Source organism: Syngnathus leptorhynchus, chromosome 1 (genome assembly GCF_054491065.1).
Source record: "Syngnathus leptorhynchus isolate UIUO chromosome 1, UIUO_Slep, whole genome shotgun sequence".
Taxonomy (NCBI): domain Eukaryota; kingdom Metazoa; phylum Chordata; class Actinopteri; order Syngnathiformes; family Syngnathidae; genus Syngnathus; species Syngnathus leptorhynchus.
The window spans coordinates 5309079-5328929 of NC_141195.1; the positions used below are offsets into that span (position 1 = coordinate 5309079).

Sequence of the window (19851 nt, forward strand, 5' to 3'; positions counted from 1 at the left end):
GAGAGAGAGAGAGAGAGAGAGAGAGAGAGAGAGAGAGAGGGAGAGATAGAGAGATAGAGAGATAGAGAGAGAGAGAGAGAGAGAGAGAGAGAGAGAGAGAGAGAGAGAGAGAGAGAGAGAGAGAGAGAGAGAGAGAGAGAGAGAGAGAGAATGTGTGTGTGAGAGAAGAAAAGCACAGCGCGTGAAACCTGATAGATTTGTAAGTCATTTATCACATGTCCTTGTGCTTCTTCCACCTGGAGCACTCGCCACAACATTGTTCCAACACAAGCAGATTCGATTTATTGCTGGTTCCGAGAGCAGCTGTGTTTTTATCTTTTTTTTTTAAAGCATATTTTCCCATCAATCTTATCCCAAAGTCTTTATTGAAATGTGTTTTATTGGTCTGAACTGCTTCTTGGGTTGACAACAACTAAGTAACCCACCAAGATAATCCTCAATCATTAACAATTGTATATAAAATATAATATAAATGTAAATATAAATAAAATGACTCAGATATAATTTAAAGACTCCAAGTTCCAAAAGGTTTGTGGCCCACTTAGTTGTAAAACATTTGGAATGCGCAAGGACTGATTCTATTGTGTAAACGTGCAGAAAATATGTGCAAATATCGCTGTGAAAGGATTTTAAGCAAGTCGGCAAACATCACGGTTGCGACTGTCGATGTGGCGTTTGTGGAAAAAGAGGCAGATAAAATCTAAATGATGTAAATTTTTCTTTTGGTGGAACCTAAAAAAAAAAAAAAGAAAAAAGAAATGCAGGGGAGAGGAAGCAGGAACTCAGAAAGTTTAGAGTGCAGCACTTGGGTCAACACTGAAGTTTTATCTGGGGCATTTGTCTTGATGCAGCGCTGAAAGATCCAAACACGACAAGATTGTTTATTATTTACAGATTCTTTGTGGTGCTTATCGTTGTAATAATACCCCGTGACGTGTTGCCCCTTCGTGTACAGTACGATGAGTGAAACTGGGAAAAGACAAAAATGACTTGTCAAATGTTATGTTATGCTTTCCAACACGAGACGATGAAAACTTGAATGCATACTATAATGTCTATGTGTGTTTTCAAAGCCTTGACGAGTTCAAAATTTGCAAACCCAGCAAATTTGGCTCCAGTTTATGTAGATCTATGCAAATGTGTTTTGGGTGTGGGTTTTACGAATAAATCGGATTACAGCAGCCCATCTGCCTCCAAAATACACGTCAAACTCAGAATGAGACAAATACTGCATATATGCATAATGCAAACCTCCCTTTGACTGAAACTCTTCCTTACATACCAGAGTGCTTAGCAGGTCACTAACTGGGATATACTCAGAGTGGGAGTGTGATTTATTTTCTCAAGTTGTCTCCATATCACTAAAGAAATGCTCCAAACTACAAGAGTAAATCAACATGCTATACGTCTGACTGTTCCCATTTGACACTAACTTAAAACGTGCTAATAAATTGTTCCCATGAAACAAGAAATTAGCAATAACAAATATAAACAAAGATTATCAGTACTAAGATGATGTCATGGTTAAGATCTAAAGCGGTACTTTCCGTTGTCAGCTTTCTTTTGCGGCTTTGTTGTAAAAGTGTCGCATCATCTGGTTCTCCTTAGCTCTCCACAAAAGTGAAAACAACTTGTTTTGTCATTTGCAAACATTTGCACAGAAACATTTGGCCACCCATGTGCGCACAGAAACATCCCATAGCACACTGATTCCAATCCAGGGCACCTTGAGTACTGGGGGAATTTATACAACTTCATTTAATTTGTCCTAAATTTGTGACATATTCATGACAACTTGATGGAAGCATTTTTCAAGAGGAATGGAGATTATGGCCTTCAGATTGCTCCTTTTCAGATGAAAGGGCTCAAAAATGCACTTCTCTTAGGACACTCAGAAAGGTGTCTTCTGTATTATTATTTTATTTTTTTTAAACACTCACCTCTCAAGATCATTAATTTTCTTCTCTCGGCCAGATCTGTCCACCTCAGCATCCTTCAGCGCCTTCATCAACCTGGCGACCTCTGCTTGCGACTTTCCAGATTCCTCCCTGTAGCGAGCCACTTCCTGCTCGAGAAGCCTCAGGCGATCCGTGATGTCCGGGCACTTGCGCAATGTGTCCTCTGGGTTTAGGGCCTTGGGGGGAGGCAAGTTCATGCATCAGGTACATAGAGAGTCTCGCAATTGGATTTTGGTTTATTATTTTGAAAAAATGTAAAAATGGACGGCCATTGATATTTATTTATTTATGTATTTATTTATCTATTTATTTATTTATTTATTTATTTAAATAAGGAGAATGCACATTAATGAACATCAGTATAAAAACAAAAGTTGTATATTATAATATTCCATATTATAAGGTACAAAGCTCCGTAGTCTCTTGGTAGGCCAATACATGACGAAAGAAAATTTAACATTTGTACATATATCGTGCTGTATACTACTATTGGTAATAGTAGCTGCTGACAAGGACGTATAAATAGAGAGACAAAACATTTGTGATATTATGAAAAATGATTGCAAATTGCTGACTTAGCAGTTAGTGTGACAAAGCTACTTTAACAAGAAGCCCCACAAAAAACCTAGGTCGAAGAAGAGCTACGTTTAGTAATAGTCAAACACACCTTCTCATTCAACAGCATGAGAAAGGTTGGGACACAAGAGGGACATAATAACATGGAACCTACCGTGGAGCTTACAGCTGGTACTGCGACTATTAGAGCTGCCATCTAGAGGGCGAGATGAATAGGAGAAGATCATGAGCTCGTCTTGTAACTTTCTTTGAGTAAAGTAAATAAGGAAAAAATGACAATATAACAAAGCCATCTTTTGTGATTGTTGCATTTTATATATAGCGACAATGCAAATAGAGTCATTGAAACAAAACGAATTCTGAAACAGCAAAATCGTTGTTTTCCGGTTTTCGTCCTGAAGCAATATTTGTCTCTTTGAAAGTAGCGTTTACCTCCCCAGGCCTGGGGATGAGCAAATCCAACATCATGGGAAGCGGATGTGGTGCTTTAAACAACTTTGAGATGAAAAGGCTCCGTGAGCAGCTTGACTGAGTCAGATCGCAAACATCTGCATGGAATGTGTCGCCGTACCAATTGACTGTGACCGTCAACTGCAACAGCTTTAAGAGATTTTCCTCACACAACTACAGCAGTTACTCCACTTTTATCTTTTTTTTTTTTTTTTTTGCTTATAGACATTGCCACACAAACCACATCAATGCAAGAAAACACAATTTTGTTCAACCCATACAAGAAAGTTAGCACTTTACAAATCATACAAATAATGACAGGATTGCTGACACTGCCTGACCATTTTGAAGTTCGGTGAGCTTCGATCTCATCTAACTCAGTTGCTCATTCTGATTTGAAAATTGCTTCTAATGCGAAACCCGGGAAGGGGAAAGTATGTATTGCTCGCTCGTCGAGGAACACACACATTTGCGCATCCAGCGACATTGTAAGTCCTTTAGAAGAATTTGCAAGTTTACATTCCGGCTGCTGACGACAATAAATAATCCAATTATGGCAACACTTCTGTCAGAGCGTAAATCTGCTGCCTCCAAAGGGTTATCGAGCTGCCGTCCCTTTTTTGTGGCCTGACGCTCGGCGAGATATCGTTTAACGGGAATGAAATGTGTGTGTGTATGCTTTTTTTATGACTATAAAAGAAAAGTCGCTCATAAATTCTGGCCATATGACAGCCTATGTGCTGGTGTGTGTGAGGGAAATGGGAGGAAAAAATACGATTGCTTGGCACCCAATAAGGGATGGAAGGATTTTTATTCCTCCATTAATCACATCATTTTAATATCAACGGCCTGATTCTCTCTTAAGATATATCTAGTGAAGGACGATCATTCCACGCTGATGACTAAGATTATTGTGGATACTATCCAGGATAAGGAATTAAAGATGCATTTTGGATGCAGGCAAAAAAATAAACAAACAAAAAAAAGGCAATATTTTGGTTTACCAGTTTCCGTAGAGTTGTGAAAACACGTGTTTGGTGACAACCTGACCTAAGTTATGTTCAGATAGTTGTCAGACATTCAACACAAAAGAATCCACATATCTGAGCATTGTTGGAAGTTAATAAGCCAAGCTAATGAGTCTACGTAGAACACTGGAAAAATACGGTATTGTTTTAGGCTTAGCCTCATGCTAACCCAAATATTATCGGCCGCTTAAAGAGGGAAATCCGCTGATTACAGCCACTTGACTCATTGAAGCATATACACGTCAAAGGTCTTTTTTAACTGGGTTGACGTTGAATGAGTTGATTACTTTTCCATTTCAATTTACAAACTAGAATAAAAACACAATGTAAACGTGTGTGTTTGATATCGTGCAATTATTGTCAACCAGTGGTTCGCGGGCATCTAGTGGTCTGTGGCGGTATTGCAGGTGGTCCATGAAATCAGACATGAAAAATAATTGATTGTGACGTTTTTTAACAATAAAATAGATGTATTATTTAGGCTTGATTTATTTTCCAGCTAATTTTGTGAATCATTTACCCATCCAAATTTTGTTTTAGAGTGCCAAAATAGATACACAGATGCAAATAAATAGCCCTGGAAACCCTTGATATAGTCTACGATTCGACATGTATTTATTTTTGATTGGTTGAATGTATTTGAAATGGTTCTTAGTGATTGTGTTTTGAAACTTGTGGTAGACTGTAGATTGGACCGTACATACATTCCACTCATAGTCTTCACTGCGCTTGAATCAACAAGCAAGTCGTTTTTGCCCATTTGTTATATTGGTTTTGGATTATTTGGGTTTCAAATCATAGTAGAAAAAAAAATGAATACAACAACAACCAAAATTACACAGCACTGACATGGACACTTTATGATGTTATCTCCCCCAACATCATTTATTTCAATTGCTCCTCTCGGGTGCTGTTGAGCATATAAATTTGTTAAACACACACGTGCTCACATTTCCACTTTGTGAAGCCCCATCCTCTCCACGCTCACCCCATACAGACCTCTCCGTCGGGCCTCCGGCCTTGGTTTGGGCTCGGGATCGAGGGCTGGCCGGGTGACAGTTTCTGAGGTTGGAGTGCTAAGAACCTGTCCTTCAATTCCTGGTTGTCCTTCTTCAGTCGCTCCAACTCCTCCAGTTGAACCCTGTCCGCCCGCTCCTTCTGTTCCCGCAGGCTCTCAATGACTCGCTCCTAAGAAGTGAGGAAAATTGAGCAGCATGAGATTGACTCTGGTAAAGACCTTAAAGGATATGATCTACTTACGTGCTTATTCCCATTAAAGCTATAAACCATGTCACGTCCAAAATGCAAACAATTGTCAGTCCTGGGTGACTAGTCGGGCTCTCTGCTAGCATTCATGAATGATAGCCTCTTACCGAATGGGCCCAACAGCATGTTTTAAAAAAAAGGCCAGCCAAGCTCATAAATACAAGTATTAAATAAAATTGCCGTAAATAATCGCTTCAACAGCGAGAGATCAGAGCAAGACGGAGTATCGAGACAGATTTATTGAAAATGGATAATACAGTACTGGAGATCACTTCCTTACAACTCCACGCTGACTCCTGATAAACCAAGTTGGAATGTTTATATCATAATTCACGCCTATTCTCTAATCGCAGCGGTACGGCTTTGAGCGCCGGCCCGAAACCACGTCCACAGCATGGGTGGGAGAGCGCGTAAGGTGTGTCAAGTGGGCGTGTGGATTGAAGCGATTATCAAGCTGTTTATTCAGGTGTTTATTTAGGCACACGGCGCTGCTCAGAATTGGGCCTTTTACGATGTGGCATTGCTGCGTGATTGGCAGCTTTAAGCCCCCTGGGTGAATTGGACAAATATACCATCTAACTCCACCTGGCACAGAGCTGCTTTTGGAAGAGAGAGAGAAGAGACAAGGAAATGGCTAATGGGCCAGGATGAGCTGGAGGGAAGAAAAAAAAAAAGAAAGGAACGGCACAATGAGCACAAACGTGCAAGTGCAATGTGACATAGAAACAGTCAGTGGGACAGTCTCAAGAGCTTCAGGCTTGGTCTGGGCACCAAAGCTCGGCGTGTTAATTTGAGCCGCAGTATGTACTGTGGCAAGCAGGTTTGTGATTAACAACACTCTTGTAAACACATGACGCACCCATTGTTGACCGTAAAGTAGAAAATGCTTGCCAATGCTCTTCTCATCACAGCTGAATTCTATAGAAAGGAATAGGCTGAGCCAGATTTGGGCGAACATGGTTTACATAGAATACTTCGAAGACCTCCTCAATTCCACCGGCACGCCTTCCATTGTGGAAGCAGGGCCTGGAGACTCTGAGGCGGACTCTCCAATCTCTGGGGTCGAAGTCACTGAGGTAGTTAAAAAAAACTCCTCGGTGGCAGGGCCCCGGGGGTGGATGAGATCCGCCCGGAGTTCTTAAAGGCTCTGGATGTTGTGGGGCTGTCATGGCTGACACGCCTCTACAGCATTGCGTGGAAATCGGGGACGGTGCCTCTGCATTGGACTGGAAAAAAATTGGAAAAAAAGACTAGGGTGGTGGTTCCCCTCTTTAAGAAGGGGGACCGGAGGGTGTGTTCCAATTACAGGGGAATCACACTCCTCAGCCTCCCTGGTAAGGTCTATTCTGGGGTGCTGGAGAGGAGGATCCGTCGGGAGGTCGAGCCTCGGATTCAGGAGGAGCAGTGTGGCTTTCGTCCTGGCCGTGGAGCAGTGGACCAGCTCTACACCCTCGGCAGGATCCTCGAGGGTGCATGGGTTCGCCCAACCAGTCCACATGTGTTTTGTGGACTTGGAGAAGGTGTTCGCCCGTGTCCCTCGGGAGGTTCTGTGGAGGGTGCTTCGGGAGTACGAGGTGCCGAGCCAACTGATAAGGGCGGTTCAGTCCCTGTATCACTGATGCCAGAGTTTGGTCCGCATTTCCGGCAGTGAGTCGGATTCGTTCCCAGTGAGGGTTGGACTCCGCCAAGGCTGCCCTTTGTCACCGATTCTGTTCATAATTTTTATGGACAGAATTTCTAGGCGCAGCCGGGGCGTTGAGGGGGATCCGGTTTGGGGACCTCAGCATCGCGTCTCTGCTTTTTGCAGATGACGTGGTGCTGTTGGCTTCTTCAGGCCGTGATCTCCACCTCTCACTGGAGCGGTTCGCAGCCGAGTGTGAAGCGGTCGGGATGAGGGTCAGCACCTCCAAATCCGAGTCCATGGTCCTCGGTCGGAAAAGAGTGGAATGCCCTCTCCCCCAAGGTTCTACAAAGCGATGACCCATGATTCAATACTCCCTTAAACTCCCTCCAAGCTTCCACTTTCAGTTTTCTCAGATCTTCTGGTGTGGTCTGTCTATAAATTAGCAGCCATGTGTCCATGAATAACAACAGTGAGTCACAGCAAAAGAAGTAAACTAATGAAGCCTTACCAATTTCCTTCGAAATCTGTGTACCTTGATGAGTACATTTTTCCAGAGCGTTAAACTAGACTAGTGGTCTCATGGTTTCATTTTGTGTGTAGACAGTATCTGACAAGCTGGTTGTTGTGTCATCATGAACATATTGCTGTTTCTTTAGTTGATACTCAAATAAAGTGGTGTGTACACAATTTTGCATCAAGGGTCATCTTATTTTTTTGTATTAATATTTCCACACGTTTACCTTCTCAGACAGGGCCTCCTCCAGCGTGGCAAGGGCCGTGTCCGTGTTGCTAGAATCGGTTTGAAGGCCTTGGACTCGATCCCTTAACCCAGACAACTGTTTGTCTTTGTCCTTTAACTGCTCCAACAGGTTCTCAAGCTGGCAAAAGAGTGACAGAGATCGTCAAGTGAGGCCCATAAAAATTCAGGAATTGCCTTTTAGATTCTGGATTATTGTTTTTCTTTTATTCATAAAGGATATATAAAAGTATAATGAGAAACTAGATAAGAAAAGCATTTCAAGCCCAAAAAAAAAAAATTAAATGGGAAGCCACATTCCAGTCATGGGTACATAGATAATGCTGAAATCTCCACAGCTATTGTACAAATGAATATAATTAGACTCCAGACTTTGGAATGTTCCACTCTCTGGAGGGCAACCAGCAAGCTTTAATGGAGTCATCTTGGGTTTGGCAAAAGAGAGAAAGTAGCATTTTTCCAATGGGGGAAAAAAATAGGACTGTTCCCTTCAGTAAATCTTGATTGTTAATAGCAGTCATTACACTTCAAGCTAAGTCTGTTGATTGGTCAGTACATTGGCGATAGCGACAATAAATCCTTCAGGCAATGATGAATACATTTTACACTTTACCACTGACAGAATACAGGCAGCTCACATTTGTTACGGTCACTTTTTTGGTTACATGTAAGTAAATACATTTTACAATGTCACATATGATCTAAAAGATGCACAAGAGAAAAAAAAAAGAGTGAAGAGAGCACAAGATAGAAAATACTATTCCAGAAAGGCTTTTGAATACAGTGGAAGCATTTCAATGTTCCGTCAAGATACTGTTGGCCAGAAGCACACTTGTGCATCATTTCACTACATCACGGATTTTTGAATTTTGAAAATTTGTGAAAAAATTGACATATAAGTCACTCTTGAGTATAAGTCGCCCCCCCCCCCCCCAAACTATGAAAAAAAACGTCTTATGGTCCAAAAATTACGGTATGTCAGGAGCTTGGAATTGTTGACGATAGAAGCTTTTTTGAGTTAGTCAAAGACGCAGTTGGCTTTTTGCCTCTCTGGAAAGTAAAGCTTTCCTTTAGGAGCTTGGGTTTTGCTGATGAGAATGGCAGTCAATCTCTCAGCACAAACTCCAAACATGCATAGACTTTTAACATCAAATTGTTGCGCATGGTACGACACCATATATGCCTCGTGCTGCAGCAGACCTCCTACACTGAGCGATTGTCATGACTACGCAGTCCAGACATTGCACTTCTACTTCTTGTATGTGTCAATGTGTTCTTTTCAGACAGCTCTATGTCATATAGATAACAACTCTAAAATATTTATGGTGATATCTTTATCTACAAGGTGATGGAGGCACATGAAACTATTCCATTGAAAGTTGGGGTGGACATTTTGTGGAATTCATATGCCGCCAGCAGGTTGGACTTTGGACCAGGAGGCCTACTCAGAAGAGTAAATAGAATGGTAGAAAATATTCAAGTATTCTGAGTTTAAAAAAATACATTCTTTCCTTTCCAAATAATAGAAACTGTAAATACAACATGAAGGTTAACATAATGACAATCTGCTAATCTGATCACTGGCTCGCTATCGCATTGTGGTTACAGTTTGTTAATAATATTGTTATTACAGATCAGTTTGATGTGACGAGTGAAAAGCGGTTGAAAATGTGTTTCTGGCAAAAACACTGCGACCTAAACGCAACATATTCCAAAGCAGAACCACAAACTCAGTTGACCCATCTGTCTTCCATCCAAAGAAAGAATAAGAACTCAGTGGCCTCCGGAAGAATCATTTCAGCAGAACACTGAGGAGGCCCGGATGGAGCGTGACCACCATTGCATTACAATTGTTTGCACAGTATTTCTCAAGTCTTGTGGACCAATAAAATGCTGAACACGATTTGGTTTCTCTCAGTAAAAGTCAACCAAGTCTTCATTTTTCTCTGCTTATGACTGTTTATAAACATAACGAGGGTTGTTGCAGACTCAAAGTGAAACATCAACATGAACATACCGTACAAACATAGTTTCGCATACAAACAACTGAACATCACGTAGCACCAAATTTTGTAGTTCCCAGGAGGAATGTGGGTCACGCTGACTTACGAGACTACAAAGTGACAAGTAGCCCTGGATCATGTACATGCTGTGATTAAAGAAAAGCAAGCAAACATTTAGACAAACACACACACACAGACGACTTAATGATACAAACTGTGAGCTAGTCAGTATATGCATTCTAACGTGTGTTGTAAACAAAATGCTTTAAGCTGTCCACCTGCACGCTCGTCCCATCTCTGACCATCACAACTTATTGAATCTCACATTAATCAATCATCACTATACTTTCAGTTGTGACTTTTCAAAATAACGCACAATTCACTCATGAAAGACTATCACCTTCTCAGTATGGCCTTCGTTTAACCCCTGTCTCTCCATCACATCTCACAGCCATCTGGGACTTGAACTCATAGAGTGGATGAAAGCTGTGATATTATGGAAACTGACACCCCCTTGTGGAGAGCATTTTATCCACCAACAACGCCAAGTTAAAAAAAAAAAAAAAAAAAAAAAGAGAAATTAGAGGAACTTGGAATGTGCATGTAAGTACGGTAACCAAACGAGAATCTATTTTCATGGGCCACGAGGACATGGGGTCTATGTCAGCTGACTTTAGACTCAACACAACAACTATGCCCAGTCCGACTGTCAGGTGCAAAGTCAAGGCTTTTTGTCAAAACAAGTCAAGCTGTGATTGTCATCATGAATATTACAATAAGAGTGAGACACAATGGGAGTTTCGTCTGCTGAGCACAACGAGCAGGGAGGTAAAGCTTTTGAATAAAGCCAGAATGCACTTGTGTGAGCCAAGCTCCACCTGACCGTGTGTGTCTGTGTTTTTTTAGCTAAGTTGAGTCACGTCTCTACTCTTCAGGCTCAAGACAATATCTCGAGGACCCCTTCACCTGCAGAATGTTGCGGTAATTGCTGTGTAATTACCCTGTTGGATGATTCTCCTGCTCCCGGTGCCATTAGTATTTTTTTTTCTTTTGTATGGAGAGGATGCAAAGCGAGAAAGAAAACGTTACTCACTGAAGACCACCGCAGATGTCTCAACTTGGTGTTTTACCTAATATGCAAGACCGCCAAATATGTCTGTGGCTTGTTGGGACGAACAAGCGAGCTTGAGATATGGATACAGTCTGATGTCAGTTTTTTTTTAATGTATACGATTTGGTGAACTCAAGTGCAGGTGGTCAGGCAGAAGCTGGACTTGGATAGCTGGAGTCCAACATTAGGCTTGCCCTGACTAATGTGCAGTCTGCACGGCTCCAATCAGTCAGCCTCGGGCTCTCAACATTAACCCTGGCTGATTGTTGATAGCAGCAGTTGAGGGATACACAAGTTGAGGGGTGGGGGACTATCGCAAGGATTTTGCCTGAACTTCTCCAGCACCGGCAGGCTTATCTACAGCCATGTGTCCATCCTCTGATTGGTCAGATGGAATCCATTAGGATGAAAGACATTGGTGGAGTTCAGGCTTGTCACGGATGATCTGAGAAGTACAGCTGATACAATACCTCCAAGGCAGCCCAAGATGTTTCTGGATCTGGGGATGGGTCCTTGATATATATATATACATAAACAGCCTTTTTCTTTTTCACTCTGCGCTCTATCAATCAATATCGAGCTTTCCCCAAGATTGTCTTTTTCTTTTATAATTATATATATATATATATATATATAATTATATAATATATATATATTGTGAATATATATTCAGTGTATATATATACACTGAACTTATATATTGAACTAGATATATATATATATATATATATATATATATATATATATATATATATATATATATATATATATATATATATATATATATGTGCATATATCTTATGTCCAGTGCAACCACGGCCGAGGTTACTGGAGCTGCCTGTCTGCGGTTGCCATAGGGAGGGAACCTGATAGTGGATACTATACTTCCACGCACAAAGCTTGGCTTTTTAAAAGTATGAATATGGATTGAGACGACCACAATGTTTGAACATGAATAACACATGCGTGCCAAGACCGCACCACAACCAGTCTCTGCCTCTGCGCCTCCCGCAACCCCACCCCACCCCGCCGGCAAAAGAGAGGGAATGAAACCCAAAATGAAAATAAATAAATAAATAGATGCATCATTATGCATTGGTCACGGTCACATAGACGAAGGGGTTCCAACAGAGCTTCCACTGTTTCTCTGAGAAGCTCGAAATCTTGCACATTCACATTCATTTGTTCACTTGAAGGGCAAATTACTCTGGGTTAAATCGAGCCTCTGGCCGTTAGAATGGACCTGAGGCTCAAGCTCCGGCGCTGACATCATAGTGCCACGCTATAAGTCAGAGTGGCTGTCCATGCAGAGGGCCGTAAAAAACATTGGCGGTCATCTCCTGAGACAAGAAATACATACAAACACGTAGGGTATCCCTTGCTCTATTAAAGAATATGTACAGCACAAATGAGGGGTTATAGTAGAGCTCTTGACCATTCTAAAGTTCCACATGTCAAAGATCTTTTAGAACTTCACTTTAACAGATGAAGTGAGGTACACTATATGCTGGTAGACTATATAAATAAGGAGTAGAGAAAGAACAGCCGGGATGATTTAGTAAAAAACAAACACCAAGGCTGCCAAAACACTGAAACATAAAATTGGTAATTTGTCTCATAGATTTTGAATCACATTCATTCGTCTTTGACTTGTGCAACCACATAAATGGCCCAGGAACTGTTTTCTGCTTATACTTTTCCAGATGTTCATCCCTGAAATGCCTTTATTGTGATTTTTTTTCTTTAGTGGTTGCAACTCTCGCACAGCACATTCATTGTGTATGTGCTGCCACTGCACAACGGTGCCATGCACGAGGCGGGCGACGGGCAAAAGGTAAACGGGGTGAAATATGTCTCCATGTCACTGCTGCAAGTGCACATTCTAACTTTCACTTTCAATTTTGGAGGAGCTGGCATATTGTTGACACATAAACCAACCCCATTTCTCTTGTTAGTTTATTCCATTTGCAGCATTACAGCTAACTGCTGATACACCATGTTTGCTTTGAACTCTGGGCTCCACGAATTAACCCGTCTGCTGAACTCGGAACCCAATTGGGTTTATATTCCAAAAAGCATTTCTTCAACGTCTCCCTGAACCAGTAGCTGCATTTCAAAATCTATTCTACAGCTGACTAGGAGTCGGTGTAATCCTTAAATCTATTTGCTCTGCTAAGAACCCGATCTGCAGCAAGGGAGTCCAGTCAGAAGACCATTAAAATAATCACATCTTCTGGAAAGAAGGAGATTTTGTTTTGAATATTAGTGTTATCGCATGTGGTCTGACACAGACCTTGGACTCGGTGAAAAAAAAATGCTCTGTGTACTCCTGACCTAAAGCCACCCACATATCCACCCAAAGGATACATTCCAGCTCATTGCATGTCAATAACACGGAGAGCATAAATTCTTTGGAAATTAAAGACTACAGTCTACATTATCTTGCAGTAAAGGAAAAAAAAAGATTTGTGCCTTATGACTTAAATATCACAAATAATGAAAGACAAACTCAACTAATTACCGTAATTTTCGGACTATAAGTTGCGGTTGAAAAACTATTGTGGCTTTTTCGCACGCCCGGTCCTGCTCAACGGGAGCTCTCTTTCAGCTCCGTGGATGGAAGTCGGGGGCCGGCGCTCGGCCGGGTGGCTGTCCGGGGACGGTGGATGGGGCTCGGACATGTCTTTTACGCACGCCCGGTCATACTCTATGGAGCTTTCTTTCACCTCAGTGGATGGAAGTCGGGGGCCGGCGCTCGGCCGGGTGGCTGTCCGGGGACGGTGGATGGGGCTTGGACATGGCTTTTACGCAGGCCCGGTCCTATTTTATGGAGCTCTCTTCCACCTCCGTGGCTGGAAGTTCAGTAGTTGTTGGCTCGTTGAACTCTTGTTTTGTTAAATAAAGAGCCGTTTACCAAACCCACGTCTTTCCTGGTACTTTGTTAACGCTACAATATGGTTATATACTCGATCTCTGCAGCGCACGCGCGGCATTGTTGACATAAAGAACGAGGAATTTGATCGATGGATTTAATGATTTGGAGTGACACAGATGGTTTGATAATATTGTTGTAATATGATAGTTATTTGAAATATACTTTATATATCGTTATATGGGTGTGTGGAATAATTAGAAATGCAACTTACAATGGGTCCAACGTCAGCATATGCGGCATTGTTTACATAAAGCAAGATCGATGGATTTAATGAATTGGAGTGACACAGATGGTTTGATAAACGTGTTATTTATGCAATACTTACTTGAATAACTCTAAATATTACGTCAGGCCCGTTCTCAGCTCCTCGTTTGTGTATATGTCACGTTAGCATACCGTGTCGTTTAGCCTGTTGTTGCTGGTTCATGTCTGTTTTTGGTGTTGGATTTTGACAAATAAATTTGCCCCAAAAGTGCGACTTATACTCCGGTGCGACTTATATATGTTTTTTTTTCACTTTATCGTGCATTTTATGGCTGGTGCGACTTGTACTCCAAAGCGACTTATAGTCCGAAAATTACGGTACTATTGCTGGCTGTCAGTTGAAGTTCTCCTTTCATATCAAGCATTTTATATACTGTAATTGTCAAATGAGAGAGGGAACAGACAGCATTTAGCCGAGCACCCCAAATAACAGAGTGAATTTTAAAAAAAGAGTGACCTCCACAGATTCATGAAAGACAAACAACGGGGAGGGGTTGACAGATACAGTCTCAGAGACTTCTGTGATCTTTTCTTGGTCTATCTTCACATCAAACATTTCGAGACATGCAAGAGTGAATATACAGTTCAATGAACTATAATGGCAAGTTTAACTTTTCCATTTTAAGGTACGAGGATTTTTTTTCGAAACAAATTAGTAGATTTCAATTGTGCAGTAGTCTTTGGAAGGTTGATATTCGCTGCTGAAGGTCACGTTCAAGTGTCTGAGAGAGCAACGCTTGGAGGTATTAAATATTCATGCAGTCAAATGTGCAGAGACTGACAAAATAACATGTGACCTTCGATTTGACCTTTCAATTAAAAGCAGCAAGGGACTAGTCAGAAGTAAGGCGAGAGAAGGGGACTCTAAACTGAGGACATAAGAGGAAACAAGAAAGTTGACAGGGGACTTCTATGTGTGTGTAAGTGGCCTGTAACCAAAATGACAACATGATAATCAAAGGTGGTAATAATTAAAACTTGCACATTGGTGTCTGTAACTTTGTATGAAAGTCCACTAGCTTAATGCTAACACTTAATGGCAGTAACAAATAGCATTGGCGCTATACTCTATAAACCTTGGGGCAAGTGATATTTGAACACAAACAATCGACCGCCACATCACTCGCATGCATTTATTCTTTATCCTCTGCGTAGAAACGACTAACATTACTGTGCTTACTGAGGAGCAGGGAGAGCTCCATGCATATCTGTATGCATGCATAATACTGCCCCCAGTTGGCCAAGGCAAGTACCACAGAAGGAGCACTGAATTAAATGGCAGCAAGAAATGTGGCAAGAATTGTGTAATAAAGTTTTTACACTCATTAATATATATTTTTCTATGTACATTATTTTTTCACAAACACATTACAGACGTTTTTGGGGGAATGATTAATTAAATTAAAATTTTGTTGCAAGGTACAGCAGTAATTCCATTATCTAAAATTGCTTTCAATGCACCTGCCTACTTGCATACAATTCAATAGAGTCGACGCAATGGCCGAGAAGTACAGTAAAAACCAGTTGGCTGACAAATTAAGAACGTCCGTCCACTTTGAAGCAAGCTTTCCCTTTGGTACGTAGCTGCACCTACCTTTTTCTGAAGGACATTGACTTTTCTCTCCTTGACATCCAACATATCCTTCATGTCTTTGATTTCTCCCGTTAGAGTGCTTTTTTCATCTGTTAGGTCCTGAAGCTGCTTGTTCTTTTTTGTCAGGAACTGCTCTTTTTCTTCCAAACGCACCCTGAGAGCATCTACCTAAAAGTCAAAAACACATAAATGAGTACAACGTCGAGGGACAAATAGTTTATTTTTATTTGTTGTCTTTAAAATGACAATTTTAAATGGTGTGTTTTAGTTTAGTTTTAGGATCAGATTCTATTTTTATTTTGTATATATATGTAGGTTTTGGTATGTGGTAGAGATCAAATAAAAAAGGTCACTATAAGTGACTTTTTGCCTGTCCTTATTCTGTACCTGCAGCAATACCAAAATACATACGTAGTCATTTATAATGAACCTCAAAAGCTAATGTACAATAAATGATAGACTAAGACAAAAATAAAGAACATTTTTAGTTTGTTCAATCAAAGTAATTTTATAAAAGTGAGATGTCGTTTTGGGCTAGTTCTCTTTTTTTTTTTTAATCATTTTTGTGTTCTAATTTATTTCATCCTCCTTTGTACAATAGATGTTTTCCAATATTTACACAGGAATGATAATGTCTATTTTCTTTTTAAACTTGAGCTCCTTTTTGCCTTCCTCCGATCCGAACCTTCAAACAGGTTGAAGGCACACAGAGAGAAGAAGTAGCATTGCTCTTCTGGCAGACAACAAAAGTCAGACAAGTGACCCAAGTTCTGTTCTGCCTCTCGGACACACACACAAGCACTCACATATACCAGATGACACCACTAATCCTTGCACCTTGGGTCTGTTAGTGCCTTCACATCAATGCACGGCTGAAGTTCAGGTTCTGCAATATGAGTTGCAAAGAGCCCCTCGACCCACAAATTCCACCTGGAAAGGAGCAATTTAGCAAGAATGTTCGAGAGAGGCTGAACAGGAAATCCCCACTCTCACCTGCACCGGCCCACTAAGCTGGGATAGTACAATAAGGACACCTTGCTAATACCCTCTAAAAGCACCGATCGCTGCTGGACAGAGGACTGAAAAAAAGGGAAAAAGACATGGATAAATGTGGGAAGAGAGCTGAGTTCAAACAGAAAGAGGGATTAAGGAAAAAAGGTGAAACTCAAGAAGTATCAGTCCACTGTAGAATATCAGCAACAATGAAACACTTCTCAGCTTTTAAGCAAAATACACAGTAGTGTCTTTATTTTGCTAACAGTAAAAAGGTGACAAAAATGAACAGAACAGTATTATTCCAATTTCCTTCTTGCCGTTCCGTCACACCTCGATGGCGTGAAACAAGTAGGATAAAGTTCCAGTGGAACAAACACAACACTGCCAATACAACAAAGCGCAGCAAAAGTGATTTTCAGCTGCAGACTGGAAGTTACGTCGAAGCACAAGTGCCTTTATTGAATTGTGTCAGCTGACAGCTTTTTTTTGCGAGTGATCGATTTCATGATGAATTTAATGGACTCATGAATAGTCAAGATAACAACAAAAATCCTTCAGATGTGTTCAACATTCTGTGGTTGCAATTTGCATAAGGATTTGAATCTTTGGTATTACTTAGGAAAAACATTGATGTATTTTTGCCACACATTAAAAAAAAAAAAAAAAAAAAACACATACGCAAGGTTAAACCGACAACCACTTGAGCCGACTTCCTCCTTCTTTCAAAGATAGCCAAATGTGTATTCTGGACAGTGGTTAGCAAAATGAAACGGAGGCTCAAAGAAAACATCGTCTCTGTTTGTCTTCACCTCCCTTTTTCCTGCCTCACATTTCATCATAAAAGTTTTTCTGGCAGCAAAATCTGCAAAGGTATCAGGCCCAGAGTGGGCTCTGGACCGCAATCAACAACCCAGGGACCATATGAGTCAGACCACAGTCAAGACGGCAGAACCAGAGATGATGGGAAGATCGCGGCAGGCCAAGTCTAGTGGACACTTAGACAGTTTACATAGTAACAATTGCATTCCCAGGAGGATACATATTCATTGTGGGAATCTAGTCAAGCCACTGATCCAAAAAACATTCCTAATACACCACAAATATCCTAGTGAAACATTTTAATCACCCGTGACCTTCAAATGAGTGTAAAAAGATACGACACAGTATCTACTGTGGATATGAAAAGGCAACACCCTCAGTAAAATGTTTTACGATATTGGGGGAATAAAGTGACCCCTTGAAAAAAAGGTTAAAAAATGTCATTACTTTTTACACTTTAATCCAAAAAGAGGCCTTTTCAAATAAACTGTAATTGTTAAGAGGAGGAAATAAAAGCTTAAAAAAATGGTTGCATAATACTTTTTTTTTAACCTTTTCATTGCATTGCAGCGTTCAATGTTTTAGAAATGAATGGCCAGTATATTTTCCAGTTTACTGAAAAACGTATTCCTGTTTGGATTCTTTTGTATGTATAAATGATAAATTATATATACATCATGATATAATTATACCTACAAAAAATATGTATTATTTTAGGAATTATATATATTTATTAATGAATGATTACATAGGGCGGCTCGGTGGGGCAGGCACGTCCGCCTCACAGTTAGGAGGGTGCGGGTTTGATTCCACCTCCGGCCCTCCCTGTGTGGAGTTTGCATGTTCTCCCCGTGTCCGCGTGGGTTTTCTCTGGGCACTCCGGTTTCCACCCACATCCCAAAACATGCTTGATAGGCCGATTGAGCACTCCAAATTGTCCCTAGGTGTGAGTGCGAGTGCGAATGGTTGTTGGTCTCTGTGTGCCCTGCGATTGGTTGGCAACCAGTTCAGGGTGTCCCCCGCCTACTGCCCGATGACGGCTGGGATAGGCTCCAGCACGCCCGCGACCCCCGTGGGGACTAAGCGGTTCAGAAAATGGATGGATGATTACATAATTCTGATGGATTTATGTTGTGCCATGGGACGTTGGGATTTTCTGAGCAGGTAGACATGGTCATTTGAAACACTAAGTAAAACGTAAACATGTCAGGCAGACAGATGGACAACTGGACAGACAGATCAGACAAATGTGGCGAGCTTGGTAAATCAGTATTGATAATTCATGAGAAATCATAGTGTCTTCACATAGATGAAACTATTAACTATTCATCAATAATAAAATATTCAAGGTAACTTGAGCAAATTTGCTACTTCAGAAATGTGTAGGAAACTGGTCAGCTTTCCGTATTAATCACTACCTGAGAAGTGGCTCTCAAACGTTTCAAAATGTTTAGTCACACACACTTTGGATTTTATCTCTTCTGGAATCTCAGGGACATTTTACCTCAAGGTAAGCTCTGGAGAATACCCACATGTAAAAAAATAAAAATAAAAAATGCCTCAGACCGGGACAAGTGAAGCATGGGGTACAACTCCCAGTCTCCTGCCTCATGTACAACTATGGAAACACAGCTGTTTGCCTACAGGCAACAGAATCAACAAGGAAAAACACAGTAATGCGTTCCCTCGCCCACCCGTACCCACACATAAATCGCATAATTCAGGAAAAAAAAAAATGTGCAGAGGCATGAAAGTCACTCAAGGTGTATTGAGGTGTAAAGGTGGATGGATTGATGGAGTAGCACCAAGCTGTCACTGTGCTCACACTCTCCATCCATTATCATGTCCGCTTACAGCACTGACAGCAAACCAAGGGAAAGTTTCCCCTTGATAACAGATCAATTGGACCATCTTTGAATGTGAATTTTGGTCATCACGTTGACAGAAAATGAATCGTTAGTCCCAAGGGGTCTTCATCTTGTCTTCTCATCACTTGTCCTAATATTAATGCAGTTTCATCTCAGGAAGCACATGACACCAAGAACACTAAAGGTACACATAACTCAACATGTGGATGATAAAACTCTCCACATCCAGCATGTATGAATGTTTGCTTTTCACATTGGGCTCCGCTGAGTATTAGTGTAAGAACTTAAGTAGCATGAAACCATACAGGTTCAAATGTTAATGGCTTCCTGTCTGGTAATCATGTTCCCTGCATATTCATGTCAACAGCCCCAAATGCAAAAGTCAGCAATTCTTTTCAAGTAACTGTTTCATGTCAATCTCTGTGTGCTGAATCGGAGCAAGAAGAAAATGTTCAAATTGTATGTTTTTTTTTACAGCTCAGAAGGACAAAGTAAAAGAAAAGAAAAATCAACTCCAAGGCGTGAAAACATCTGGCGGTGCAGTATCTTAGTTGTCTTTTTTTATGTTTGCAAGTTGATTTGCGTGAGCAGATGAAAGTTTG

General features: G+C 41.0%; 1 protein-coding gene across 2 annotated transcripts in view; it reads right to left on the reverse strand.

Moving 5' to 3' along the window:
- LOC147061532 (ERC protein 2-like) overlaps nt 1–19851 on the reverse strand; it is a 97462-nt gene that overhangs the window by 61992 nt on the left and 15619 nt on the right. For both annotated transcript variants that reach the window (XM_085922601.1, XM_085922526.1), the window contains 5 exons: nt 15567–15734; nt 7643–7780; nt 5012–5200; nt 2689–2730; nt 1941–2134 (listed from right to left, as the gene is read on the reverse strand). In XM_085922601.1, the coding sequence (XP_085778727.1) occupies nt 1941–2134; nt 2689–2730; nt 5012–5200; nt 7643–7780; nt 15567–15734 (731 nt within the window). The remainder of the gene's footprint in view (nt 1–1940; nt 2135–2688; nt 2731–5011; nt 5201–7642; nt 7781–15566; nt 15735–19851) is intronic.